At 55.6% G+C, this 13,493-nt stretch overlaps 1 protein-coding gene across 1 annotated transcript; it reads right to left on the reverse strand.

Annotated features, from left to right (window-relative positions):
- Positions 1 to 5,045: 5,045 nt before the first annotated feature.
- On the reverse strand, positions 5,046 to 11,458 carry C4H4orf54 (chromosome 4 C4orf54 homolog). The gene has a single exon (XM_068681795.1). It carries the CDS (start codon positions 11,238 to 11,240, stop codon positions 6,852 to 6,854), a length of 4,389 nt encoding a protein of 1,462 aa, XP_068537896.1. The 5' UTR covers positions 11,241 to 11,458; the 3' UTR covers positions 5,046 to 6,851.
- Positions 11,459 to 13,493: the final 2,035 nt, after the last annotated feature.

Consider the following 13,493-nt stretch of genomic DNA (forward strand, 5'->3'; position numbering starts at 1 on the left):
AAAAAAAAAAAAAGTAATAAAAAAGCTCATAGATTGCCATGTAACAATGTATTACAGGAATATGAAAAAAAAAATAATAATCCCATATCCTTTCATGGTGTACAAGACCAAAAGTACCCAATCCTCAGAAATCAAACTATCAACGGGATGAAACAGTCTGCTTGCTGTCTTTCCTGATGATGCTGACTTCTTCTAGTCGAAGTATAAATAAAACAGGCAAAAATACAGTATGAAAAAATTGTTCTGTTTTCAGTCTTGGTTTGGTCTGTTACCTTTGGGCTTGGGATAGCCAGCAGGAGTGGCGTTGATGGGGGCAAGAGGAACCATTTCATTCCCCACCACGTAGGACGCAACAACGTAAGTTGGATGACCAATTGCCTGGGGCTCCCCCACTCTAGCCAAGAGATGGAGGGAGCTGCAGTGGGTGGTAGAGCCCAAGCATGAAGAACCACATGCTGGAGGTACCCATCCAGCTGCACCCGGAGGAGAGGCACAACACTCCTGCCCCTCCTCTGCATCAACACTTCGTAGAGATGAAGTATTTCCCGACTATGAAAGGTACTTTGGCCGCTGCCAAGTATTTGGCCAACAACACTGAGTTTGTTTTTCTTCCATGTGAACGTGCACAGGTCTCTTTTACATAAATATGTCAAGTCCCCTGGAGATACTGATCTGTGTGCTCTGTTTTTTTTATTTACTCATCAAGCCCCTGCACATCTTCTCGGGGAAAATCCTATGACCATCTGAATTACTGAACAGAGCTCTTTCAGAACGGGACATTCTGAAATTAGGGCTTCCACAATGTTGACAGCATCCCTTGAAACTAAATCAAATGAAGCCTGTGAGGCCCATGTTACTCCTTCAGAAAAGATAAATGTCCTCGAGGCTCCCCCCGGGAACGGCAGCAATACACTTGTGCCCGAAATTATCTGACCCTAACAGCTGGACATAATGGGGATGCCAGAAGGGTCTTAGGCCAACAGCTGGGTAATGGAAGGCAATGGCTTACTTACGTGGGCTCCATAGCTACGGAAACAACAAAACTGGTGATCCTCTAAAAATAAGGTGAAACTAATACACTGCTTAATCCTGCATTTGAAGAGAAAACACACTTAGGGCTACAATCAAAGCAAACACTGGGGATGCTTATCAGACCATGGAGGGTTAATGGTGAATATGTAACACACTTTTTAATAACGACTATTACATGTACTTTTAAATAATCAGCAGTGGTAGCAATTGAATGGTATCTCACACTGAAGTATACATGAAGAACCGATATTTAATCCTTACTAATCAAAAGCCACTGAAAGAACAATGCGATAGTAATTGAGGGCATCTGGTGCTGAGCTGTCTGGCTACAGAGGGATTACAGAACAGAAGGAAAATAAAAGTCCTTAAATATGAATACTTTTAGGAGTCAAGAGCACACATAAGGCACGCTGCAGTGTCCGTGTACCTCAGCATGCAGGGGCAATTTGTTAAAAATAGCAAACCAAACAGAGGCCCCGATTGAGCAAGGCTGATAACTGCATTTTCAACTTGAAATGCGTGCCTGCTCCGGCTGAGGTCAAGGGAAAGCAGGGCAGTCACGGTGCTGGGCTGGCAGGCAGCATTGTGCAGCGTCGGGTTCTCATTTGATTATAGGTACCTCAAAAACAAAACGGGTGGGTACCCTAGGGATACGGTTTGGGATTGTCAAGCCAATTGCTTGTTCTCTGTAGTAACAACCCAGGATGATAACTATTATAAAATAGGCATGGTTTTGTTTGTTTGTTTGTTTGTTTTTATTATTTATTTTTTTCCCCAAATGTACCACATTGCCTTGTTTTATCCTGGATTGCTTGCTTGGATTTGATATCAGGGAATCTCTTCTCCTTTTGCCTTGTTCCCACTGATTCTGACGAAAAGTGCTGCACCTCTACCTTTCCTACATCATTCCTACCAGTGATGTCTTGAAGACTATTTGTGAAGAATTTCTCCACCAACCTTTGATAATCCCAGATATATTTCACCTGACATTTCAGATTAATTTGAGGCAGCCTAAATGACTCTTCCATCTTAGTTTCAGTGGACTCTCGCAGTGTGAGATGCAAATGCTGCTGGCAAATGGACACTGGCTGTAAGACAGGGCTTCTTGGGACAGGGAAGAGTTCATTTCTCTAAACACACGCACTTTGGACCTCTGTGTAGTAGTTTTTGGCTTAAATCATCTATCAGGCGAAGCTAGAAACATACCAGGAGATACAGATAAAAATCATTAGCTATACACCAGCAGTTAAGTCACTGATGACACCTATCCTAGATGCAAAGCTAAGATGCACTTTTCAAACCCAGAAAGAGGGAATATTGCAAGCACCAAACCACTGTTTTACCATTAAACTTGGGCTTTCAGCATGGTAGGAAGAGAATATCTTGAAATAACATGGCAGACTGATAATAGGTGCCTTACTCCAGGTTGTATTACTTGCAAATAAAAGATGAGGTGAAAATCTGTTTTTCTTTAAGTATCTCAGGCGTGTGGTTAAAAGGATAATATACATAATTAAACAATGAAATATATGTAAAGGATGGTATAATTTGCCTCTTACATACTGAAAACTGAGAAGAGGAAGGATTCTTTTAAACTGAAGGAGTAATCTGAAAATTTTCAAGTCCCTTTTGTGAATTGTTGGTGTTTAACTCATGCTTTTTTAAGCATTAAGGCTTAACATCAGAGAGCTACTCATTCTCTGCAGGGGTAAAAGCAACACATTAAAGCAGCAAAGGGCTTTTCCTGGCAAAAAATCAAGCAATACTGCTCTCTAGCAATGAGGTGATCTTATTGTTGATCATATGGCAATATAAGACAAGGAAAATAGCAAAGAGGATGACCAGAAAAAAATAAATAAATAAAAAAATGTTTGCTTTACCAACTGCTGTCCCAAGAGACCACGACAAAGACACAGTTCCTTGGACGCCCAGCCCAATATACCAGTGAAAGTTACTGCGTTGGAACCATGAATTTCCCTTTGAATTGAATTTATATTTGGGAAAAGAATAAAAACCAAATGAAGCAATGTCCCTGGCTTCCCCTTGTCCCCAAAGGGTTGAGCAAACGGAGTGAGGTCAGGTCAGAAACAGACTCGGGGAGACTCGGTGTGAGGCTTTGCATTCCCTCTGCACTAAAATCTTTTCTGTTTTATCATTTATGTGTTCAGGTAGGTAATGTCGCTGTCATTATTGTTCCATACAGCAGGAAGGGAAACTCTGCAAAAAACATGACCAAGCAGGCTTACTTGCAGTGTGTCTTTTACTGAAAAATACATTTTATTTGTCTAAACATTCAAAAAAAAAAAAAAACCAACAACACAAAACAAAACAGAAACAAACCCCACCCACTAATACAAATGCTTACTCGTCCCGCTACAACCTTTGGCATCCAGCGGTCCCAACCAGCCTGCTCTCACACGATCCCGGCGCCACGCAGCACCAAGTGCAATTCTTGGAGCCACGCGGTCTCCTCACAGTGGGACCACTCCAGGCTCCGGCTGCACACTCCCCACAGTGTCATCGATGTTGAAAGCAGCTCAAAGAGTCCGTTTTTCTCCAATTACATAACTTTTTTTTTTTTTTCCACGCACTGCTTTCACGGCATTTTCCTGTTTGCCTCATACCCCACCGCTCTCCCATCAGCCACACCACCCACATTCCCTCCACAGTCACTGTCCTTACTTCACACGTGCACTTTTAAATGTCTTTACACTGATAAGCCACCCCCTTAAACAGGGTGAAAAAAAAAAAAAAAAAAGAAAAAAAAAGAAAAAAAAAAAAAACACAGAAAAAAAGGGAAAAAACACAAGCATTTTTAAAATACTGTATGTGTTCCGGGGTAGCCACAAGTAATTTATGAGAATAAGGAATGACACTTGGCCATCAACACTAGATAGTAAAGGCACCTCTGAATGCAGACAGGAAAAAAAAAACACGCGCACACACACACACACACAACCCATAAATACATTTTAAATCATTCACCAAGGAGTAACTTTACCCAAGTGAAACCGGCCCCGCTGCAAAGGGCCAGAACAACACTCACGCATCCCTCCCGTCCCGCCACGTCACTTAAACTGATGCCGACCTAAAATTTGGGGAGACGCAGACCCGGAGCTTGAGGGGTGGACGGGATTTGCCCTGCTGAGCGCAGGGGGTGAATTTTGGCTGCTCTCACCCGGGTGTTTGGGTACCCAAGCCCTGGGCCAAGTTCAGCGAAGCGTTGCACTGGTGGGCAGCCACCAGGGCCCCCAGGAATCCCCGTGGGTGGCTGAAATTGGGGTGAGTGCAAGGGCTTCGCTGGACTGGGCCTGGGAAGCTCAGCTCCCTGCAAAACCGACCTTCCTCCATGCAAACACGGGGTCTGTTCAGTCATCGACACAGCCAGGCAAACACGGTTTGACATGAGAAGTGACGCGCTCCCCTGAAGAAACCTCCCCTGAGAAAATAAATAGCTGTTGGTATCGCCTCGTTTCATTGCTCTCATCTCTACAGGCAGCTAAAGAATGACAACAACAATAAAGTCCCTACAAAATCTTCCTCCAACAAACACGTGTTGAAACCCTGGGCACTTGTTTTCTAGGCTTTTTTTTTTTTTTCCTTTCAAGTCCACCGGGTGGAACTGTAAACCCTGAGTTTGTGCGTGCAAACCTGTATCTTGTAAACTGCAACGTGAAACCTCGCTCCGAGCACCGATACAGGAAGAGACAGGAGGCAAATGTTGTCTGAAGACAGATGCTGGCGTTGTAGCGAACGTACCGCGCGCACTGCTATCCCCGGCAGTCCCAAGCACCGTTCTGCTTAACGCTGATGCTCTAATTATAATGAGTACAGAATGGCTGGGCCATGAAAACAGTGAAGCAGCATTCGTTTTCTTTACAAGGCTTTCAGCCAGAATCCCAGCAGAAAGTGAAGGCTGCGACTGCGAACCACGCAACTGAGGAGCAAGGGGTCAAGCTGACACGCTGGGTGCTCGAGCTGGGCACTTCAAGCTCTTAGAAAGGATCAGGATGTTATTTTTTTTTGCATTAAATTTGCACAGTGATGAGGACAAATGAGAAGATATATGTTAAATCGCTAGCTAACTTTATACTTGCAGGGCATTTCATCCTGAGGGCAATTTCGGTTTGTGCCTGTGGACAAATAAACTCCCTTGAAACAAAACCTCACAAATACGAAGACAGTCGCAGCTGATTTCCCTCTATTTTGCAAGTTACTCATGGAAACTAAAGCCTTGGGTTTTCTTTAAAAAGAGAAAACCCTGAAACTTCCTTAGCAGCAAGCAGGTTATTTTTCTCCTCTGTGTGGAAAAAAAATAAAATGCACATTCACAGAAACCTTGCTATTATTGCAGCAGAAATTTGGGGTTCTGATTGCTTCAATGCATTTTTCCCCTTTGCTGTACAAGTATCTGGGAAAGATCTTATTTAATGACCTACATATGTATCCCCTTTTGATTTGGACACCTCACCTCAAAGAATAAAAAAGGCAGCCTATGGGGGTCTTAAAAAACAACTTGGAAATTTATCACGAAGTTTATAAAACAGCAATGAAAACGTGAAAAAAAAAAAAAAGTCGCAGCGAAGCCTTCACACTCAGAAATCCAGCTTCCATCAGTGAGAAAACTGAATGTAGAAAAAAACACTTTGCCAGGTAAAATAGATCAGCATGGCTGAAATACCAGGAAATCTCCGAAGGCGTGTGAGGCAGACCTGGTGGATGTGCAGGAAGGATTTAGAAACGGGTGCAGGAAAACCTCCCAAGTGGCAAACCCTCAAGTACAGACTTTTAGGATTTGCATTAATATCTTAAATTTTCAACCTCAAGAAAGCTGTATGTAAAACAATTTAGGTTTGATCTTACATTTCCGGGCTTCTCTGAACTGAAATTTGGGGCAAGGAACACACTGGTGTAGTTTAGTTTCACCCTTGTGTTAATAATTCTCTGAGACAAACTAGTTGCTGGCAGCAAAATCATCGTTTTTTGCAGAAAAGACTGCAGTCTTAAAGAAAAATAAGTGCTGTTTTCTTTAGAACCAGGGCCTAAAAATATTACATTCAAGGGTCACTAATAAAAAGTTGATTTTTTGAGAGCTGCCACAAACATTTAAGCAACCCTCACTCCTCCAGAGAAGCGCACAGCATCTCCTGCTCTGCCACGATGCTCTTGCTGCTCATTTCCTAAGCTAGTGTGGAGAACGAAGGAGCAGCACCCCAGCTTTGTTTTGTGCATGCTCAGGCAGCCCCGTGCTGTCGGCAGAGCCCATCCCAGCGCTCGGGGTGTGGGATGTTCCTCAGCTCCCTGCAGTTCCCCACAGACCGGTCCCCACTCCGGCTAAACCTGGCCTGCTGCTTCGCTGAGCTGGCTGTGAATGCGGGCTGTACGTTCTACTACAGCTGGAAATCAGCATCTTTTTGTTTGTTTCTTTCTTTTTTTCTTTGGTTTTCCTCTGTATGAAAGGAAAAGGGTGGCAGGAGACCCAGGCAAGAACCGTGCTGCCAAAAGCCAGCCGGTGACGAAGGCCGAGAGGGCTGAGTCCCCGGCACGGCGGCGCGGTGTGTGAGGGAAGATGTGGGAAAGGAGGAAAACAAGCAAGGAAGGCAGAGATGAAATACAATATGGGGTGAAATACAGGAGCGGAAAGAAAGACAGAAATGCAGAAACAAACCCGCTGCGGGAGAAGGGCGTTACGCAGCTGAACGGCAACGCTGCACGCAGGGGAAGACGAGAAGGGGCCGCGGGCACAATCCTGCTGCTGTGTGGGCACCGCTTCGCCCCCGGCCTCCTCTGGGGACCCCCGTGGGCCCCCTCCCCGCCGCCTACCGGTGCTCCACCACCAGCCGCATGGTCGTGCCGTCGAAGGACGGCGGCGCCACGAGCCGCGGGCCGCCAGCAGGCGCCGTGATGCTGATCAGCGGCTTGGCCGCCACCGTCGAGGCCGCCGTCGAGGCAGCAGCCGGGCCATCGCCACCGGGCACGAAATAAGGCCCCTCGGCCTCCACTGCCGGGCTGCCGGGCTCGGCGGCCGCGCTGCCATCGCTGCCTGGATGGGAGAGCGGTCGCGGCAAGGCGGCAGCAGGCAGCACGGCGGCGGCGGGCAGCAGGCCGGGGTAGAGCATGTAGGCCGTGCCGTAGGCGCCGGCATTGAGGGCCAAGGGCGGCAGCGGCAGCGGCAGCGGGGCGACGGCGGGCGCGGGCACCGGCACCTCGACGTACTGCCCCGTCTCGGGGTCGAAGAGGCGCCGCTTGGGGGGCTGCTGCGGGGCGGCGTCCAGCAGGTAGTACTGCCCGCTGCTCACGTCCAGCAGCACCCTGCGCTGCGGCAGGGGCTCGGCGGCGGGCACGGAGGGCGAGAAGCAGAGCAGCTGCGGCGGCGGCGCCGCGAAGGGCGGCAGCGGTGGAGGGAAGAGGGCGGCTGGGGGAGCCTCGACGGCCGCCGGGGCTGCGGTGGCGACGGCGGCGGCGGCGGTGGCGGTGGGGGAAGCCTCGGTGGAGGCGGCCGAGCCACCGGGGCCACCCGAGGGCTTGGCAGAGCCGAAGGGCTGCAGGCTCCGCAGCGCGGCCGCCGCCGCCACCGAGGAGACGGCGGAGGGGCGGCCGCCGCTGGGTGCCGTCGAGGGGGCGGTGGTGGCGGTGGGTGCCTTGAGGGGCAGCGCCAGGTAGCTGCCGCAGTCCGGGCCGTGCTCGGGCTCCCCCGACGGCCTCCCCTCGGTGCCGGCAGCGGGCAGGCGGAGCAGGGAGCGCGGCGCCGCCGCCGGGCCCCGCAGCCCCACGTCGGGGGGAGCCTTGGCCGGCGGAGGGGCGGCGGCGGAGGCGGCGGCGGGGCCGCGGAGGGCGAGGAGGGCTCGGGGGGGAGCGGGGCCGCGCTGCCGCTGCCGGGCCAGGCTCTCGAAGGCGGCCGCCTTGGCCGACACCTTGTCGGAGGCGGCGGCGGGGTTGGCGGGGCGGCGGGGCAGGCGCTCGGGGCCCGTCGGGGCCGGGCCCTTGGGGGGCGGCGGCGGCTCCTCCGCCTTAGGGGGCGGCTCCGGGGCGGGGGGCGGCCGGGGGCCGGCGTCGCGCTCCTGGCTGGCGATGAGGGACAGGACGTGGCTGCCGGTGATGGGCAGCGGGTCGCTCTTGCGCTTCCACTCGCGCTTGCTGAAGCTGTACAGCTCCTCCATGCTGCGCACCGCCGCCGTCAGCTTCTCCAGCGCGTTTTGCACCGGCGCTGCCTTCCCTTCCTCCCGGGGGTCTTCCTCGCCGCCGCCGCCGCTGCCTCCTCCCCCCGACGCCGCCGGCCCCCGGCTCTTATCGGCGGCCCCGGGGGGCTGCTGGTGCCGCCAGGGCGCCCCGGCCTTGGCGACGATCTTCAGCACGGCCGGCTGCCGGGGGTCGCTCTTGTTGGGGGCGATGGTGGCCACCGGCAGCCGCCCCGACGTGCGGTGCACCAGGACGGTGCCCTCCGGCGGGCAGCCCAGCGCCCGGCCCCCCCCTGTCACCGCCGCCTTGCCCCCGCCGTCGGTGGCCTTGGCCCCGGCGTGTCCCAGCGCCTGGCAGGTGATGACCACGGGGGACAGGGCTCGGGGGATGCCCGCGATGACCAGCTGCCTCGGCTTGTGCTCCGCGGCCCCCTGGTCGGAGGCGACGCTGCCCTTGTCGCTGCTGTTATCCCCGGAGTCGCCGCTGTAGGAGCTTTTGATCAGCTTCCGCACGTCCCGCACCTGGTGCAGGGGGGCCTGGCTTTTGCCCTTGCCCTCCCGCACGTCTCGCACCAGGAACTGCGGCACCCGCTCGGCACCGTCGCCCTTGGGTGCTTTGGGCGGCTGGCCCCGGCTCTCCTCGACGGGGCGGCCCCCCAGCTGCGGCGTGAGCAGCTCGGCGATGGGGAAGGGCGGATCGCGGCCCCCCAGGCTGATCTGCAGCTCGGCGCCGCGGGGCTTGGCGGCGGGGGGCGAGGCGGAGACCCCCCCCGGGCCGCCGGGCTCCTTGGGCTCCGGGCCGGCGGCCGGCTGGACGGCGGGGACGAAGAGACGGGACGTTTTGGTGGCCCTGCCGCCGGGGGGGTCGCGGCGCGGGGACGGCTTGTGCCCTCCGACGGGCGCCCGCTCCTCCTTCTTCTCCGCCTCCCGCTCCTTCCAGGTCCTGAAGGCGCTGTTGTGGCTGCGGAGGAAGGTGGTGGCCCTGGCTGCCTCCGAGCCTCCCCGCCGAGCCTCGCGGGGCTCCTCCGCGGCCGCCCTGTCGAGGCTGCGGCTCCCTTCGCGGGGCGTCGAGGCTTTGGATGCCGGCGACCTTCCCCCGCCGCCCTCTGCAGCCTCCTCGGCCGCCTGCACGCCCGGCTCCGAGCCCCCCTCCGAGTGCCGGGAGCTCTGCCGCTGCACGCCGCCCTCCCGAGGCCGCTCCCGGTCCCGGTCCCGGTCCCGGTCCCGGTCCCGGTCCCGGTCCGTCGCCGCCGAGGAGGTGTCGGAGATCTCCCCGCGCTCCATCTTGAACTCGTGCTCCAGCTGCATCTTCTTGGAGATGACGTTCTTGAGGAGGCTGGAGGCGAACTGCGACTTCTTGCTCGTCCCCTCCAGCGACGGATGCGGGGGTTCCCTGCGCGGGGGGTCCCCGCCGCCAGCCTCGGGGGCGGGGGGCACGGCGGCGGCGGCGGCGGCCCGGGGGGCAGCGCCGGAGCCCGGCGGCTGCAGCAGGCTCAGCACCCGCGGCGGAGCCTCGACGTGCGCGATCTCGCCGTCCAGCTTGCTGACCACGAACTCCAGGGCTTTGGGCTGAGCCTTGCCGGAGCGGAGGCAGAGCTGCGGCAGGCCGGGCTCGGCCCTCGGCCCCAGGCTGCCGCATTTGAGGTCCAGGTAGGTGGACCAGCGGCTGGAGCCCAGCGCATGGTCGGGCAGCGAGGCGGAGGAGGCTCGGGAGGCGAGGGCGAGGGCGTCGAAGTAAGGGTACGCCAGGCTGCGGAAAGCCCTGGCCGTCAGGGTCCGCACCTCCTTGTCGGCATCGTCCAGCTCGCTGACGGCGCTGGAGGCACCGCTCGAGTACTCGCCCACCTCCTTCGCCCTCACGGCCCCGCAGCCGCCCTGCAGCCGAGCCGGCACCGCGATGAATTTCTTCGCCTGCTGCTGGTGCTGGTGCTGCTGGTGGTGCTGCTGGTGCTGCTGGTGGTGCTGCTGGTGGTGCTGCTGGTGGTGCTGGTGGTGCTGGTGGCCGGCGTCCTGCCCGCGGCTCGCCTCGCGTTCAGGGGCGGTGGGGACACGGAGGCTCATGTCGCCTTCATGCTTGGCAGCGTGGACGGCGTTTTGCTTTTCCTGCCCGTTGCTAGACTCATTTATAGCCCGGGAAGCGGCTTTGATTGATAGGAGAAGCTGGCCCGCGGGGCTCTCTGCCGGGCCGCCCGGCCGCCGGGGCCGGCTCCCCTCCGAGCCGTCGCACTTGTCCCCGCCGGGGGTATCGTTTTCCGAGCGGCTGCTGGCGATCTCGACGGCGCTGGCGCTGTCCGTCGGGTTGTTGGGCTCGCTGGTGGTCGTGCTGAGGTAGCAGCTATTGTCCTCCTCCGTCGGCGTCTCCCCGGGCGTCTCGGCGCTGCCGAAGGAGGCGTAGTCCACGAAGGAGTAGATCACGTTGTCGTCCTCGAAGTCCCAGCGGGCGGCCAGCCCGGCGTCGAAGTCCATGTCGTGGTCCACCTCGCTCAGCTGGATCTCCCGCGTGCTGATGTAGTGCGCCTCGTCCCCCCCGACGGGGGGCGCCCCGGGGGGGCGGCCGGCCGCGGCCTCCCCCTCCTCGCTTTCGTACCCGAGGGAGGAGGAGGAGGAGGCTTTGCCCTCCGCCGCAGCCGGCTCCCCCTCGGAGGCACGGCCGCCCTCCTTGCTGCCCGGCGAGGGGCAGGAAGACGAGGAGGAGGAGGAGGAGGAGGTGGAGGTGGAGGAAGGCTCCGGACACCCGTCGGGGGTCCCGGCCGCCCCCCCGGAGCCGGAGCCGCATCCTGCCGGGTGCTGGCGCTGGGGGCGATGCGGCGGGGTGCCCGTCCCCTCGGGGGATGCTGCCCCCGCAGCCCTGCCCGCCGCGCCGCCGCCCGCATCCCCGCTCCCTCGGGCTCCGCTCTCCGCTCCCTGCCTCCGGGCCGAGCCGCACACCTCCACGTACACCGCCGCCTCTTCCTCCTCCTCCTCCTCCTCCTCTTTCCCTTTCCCGGCCGCCTCCTCCGGCCCGGGGCCCCGTCCCGAAGCCGCGTCCATGCTGGGTACCGGCGGGGCGCGGCAGTGGCCCGAGGGGGCGGGCGGCCGGGCCGCCCTCCCCGGCCCCCTCCCCTCGGCGGGGCGGGCAGGGAGGCGAGGCGGGGGCTCGCCCGGCCCCCCGAGCGCTAAAACGAGGGTTTCCCCCGCTTTCCCCCCGCTCTAGGGCCGCCCCGCTGCCGCCCGCCCCGGGGTCCCGCAGCCTGCCCGGGTTTTGTCCCCGTCCCCACCCCCCCACAAAGTCCCCGTCCCCTGCCCCCGGCAGCCGGAGCGAGAGGCGGCGGCGCTGGGGGGAGAAGGGCGGTATTTTTAGCCCCTCGCTGGAAAGAGAGACCTCGGGTTTTGTTGGCGGCCGGACAAAAATAGATCCCCAAACCCCGGCCTTTCATACTTGGGGGGGGGTCAGGTCTGAAGCCCCGATCGTTCCTTGTCCCCAGGGGGTTTTGCGAGCGGACCCCGCTCCCCTCCTTTCCCCGTCCCCCTTCTCCTGGCGGGGTCTCCCCGCTCCGGGGCTGGGTTTCGGCGCACGAAGGATGCGCGATCCATCAGCCCTTGGCCCCCGAGACCCGCACAATCGGGATTTTAGCTGGAGCAGCTGCTCGGGCACCCCTGCCAAAATCCCCGGCCAAGCTCCCCTCCGAAACGAGCGCTGAAACACGACTCTTTATTTATCTATTTCCGCGGTCTTGTTTCCAGATACGGTCCAGAAACCTTTTTTATTATTATTTATTTTTATTTTTATTTCTTTTTTCCCTGCTCTTTTCTTGTGGTGACCACTTCATCTCAACCTTACAAAGCCGGCTGAGGATTTTCACTCTCCAAGGCTGAGACCATCACGGAGCACACATGCACATACCCCCCTGCTGCGTTCCTATAGCTCCACCACAGGGCATTTATGCCCCCGATGACAAAAATACGCTCACAAAATCCGCACCTGTTGCCCACAGAGGAGCTGCTGGCCTCTGTGTGCCCGAGGCATTGAGGTCAGTATCCTTACCCCGGCCCTAAGGTGTTGTGGGGTCCTATGGTGCCACCCCGGTCCTAACTCCCATTGAAAAAGGAGAGCCTGTAACGCCCAGCTTAAGTGCCCTAATGGCTGCATGTGTATTGCAGGAGGGGGAAAAGAAAAGAAAAGAAAAGAAAAGAAAAGAAAAGAAAAGAAAAGAAAAGAAAAGAAAAGAAAAGAAAAGAAAAGAAAAGAAAAGAAAAGAAAAGAAAAGAAAAGAAAAGAAAAGAAAAGAAAAGAAAAGAAAAGAAAAGAAAAGAAAAGAAAAGAAAAGAAAAGAAAAGAAAAGAAAAGAAAAGAAAAGAAAAGAAAGAAGAGTATTTCTTCCTCTCTCTCTCTCTTTTTTCTTTGTTTTTGGTTGTGGTTTCTTCCCCAGATTATAATTTATCAGCACAAACAAGGTTTCCTTTCTAGCGGAAAGCTCCCCAGCCCGACCCAAGCCAAACAGGTGAGTTCAGGGGAGTCAGTGCAGGCTGAATTTCTTGTACTGTGTCTGAGGATCACAGTTCAACAGCTTCGGAAAGCTGGGGATTTGGTTCTTGAAAGGTCTTCAGCATCTGTTGGAGTTGCCAGACAAACCCTACACCAAGTGAAGTGCCAGAGCTGCTTGCTCCCAACCAAAAGTAACCAGGAAAGCCGTGTCTCCATCCCAAGTGCCTGCAAATAGCAATTTCTTGCTTTATTCTGGCAAAGCATCTCATTTTTGATATTGCTGGAAAAACATCTCATATTCATCTCAAATTAATAACCTGATCAATTTTACCTAATAGTTTTGGAAATCAGTAGTAAATGCACGTCAGCCTTACTCTTCTAATCACATGTGGTTGAGGCATTCACTAACACTGATTACTCCTTCATTTTCACCTTTAATTTCTCTGGCTCCTTAAAGGTGCCAGTGTCTACAATTTCTACATCCAAATCTGTCATGAAGCTGTCCCAAAAGTCAAATAAAATCCGTATGTGGGATGCCTTTCTCAGTGTGACAGGTATGCCACGTTTCGGTTCTTTGTTCAAAACAAGGATGCCCGTGGCAGAGCTGGTGTAAAGGTGCTGGGTTAAAATCAGGCAGACTGAGTTATCTGTGCACCTTAAAATACATCACTTAGGGAAGCAGGGCCAGAGTGGGATTGAAAAGGGATTTAAGAAGAGAGACTTGAAACCAGAATTAAGATGTTAAAGGGGGCTATGCAGAAGGCATCAAGGTTTGTTCCTTTAGTGAGCACGTGGGCAGGAGAGTAAAGGAGGAGAAT

This window comes from Anas acuta, chromosome 4, assembly GCF_963932015.1.
Source record: "Anas acuta chromosome 4, bAnaAcu1.1, whole genome shotgun sequence".
Lineage (NCBI taxonomy): Eukaryota > Metazoa > Chordata > Aves > Anseriformes > Anatidae > Anas > Anas acuta.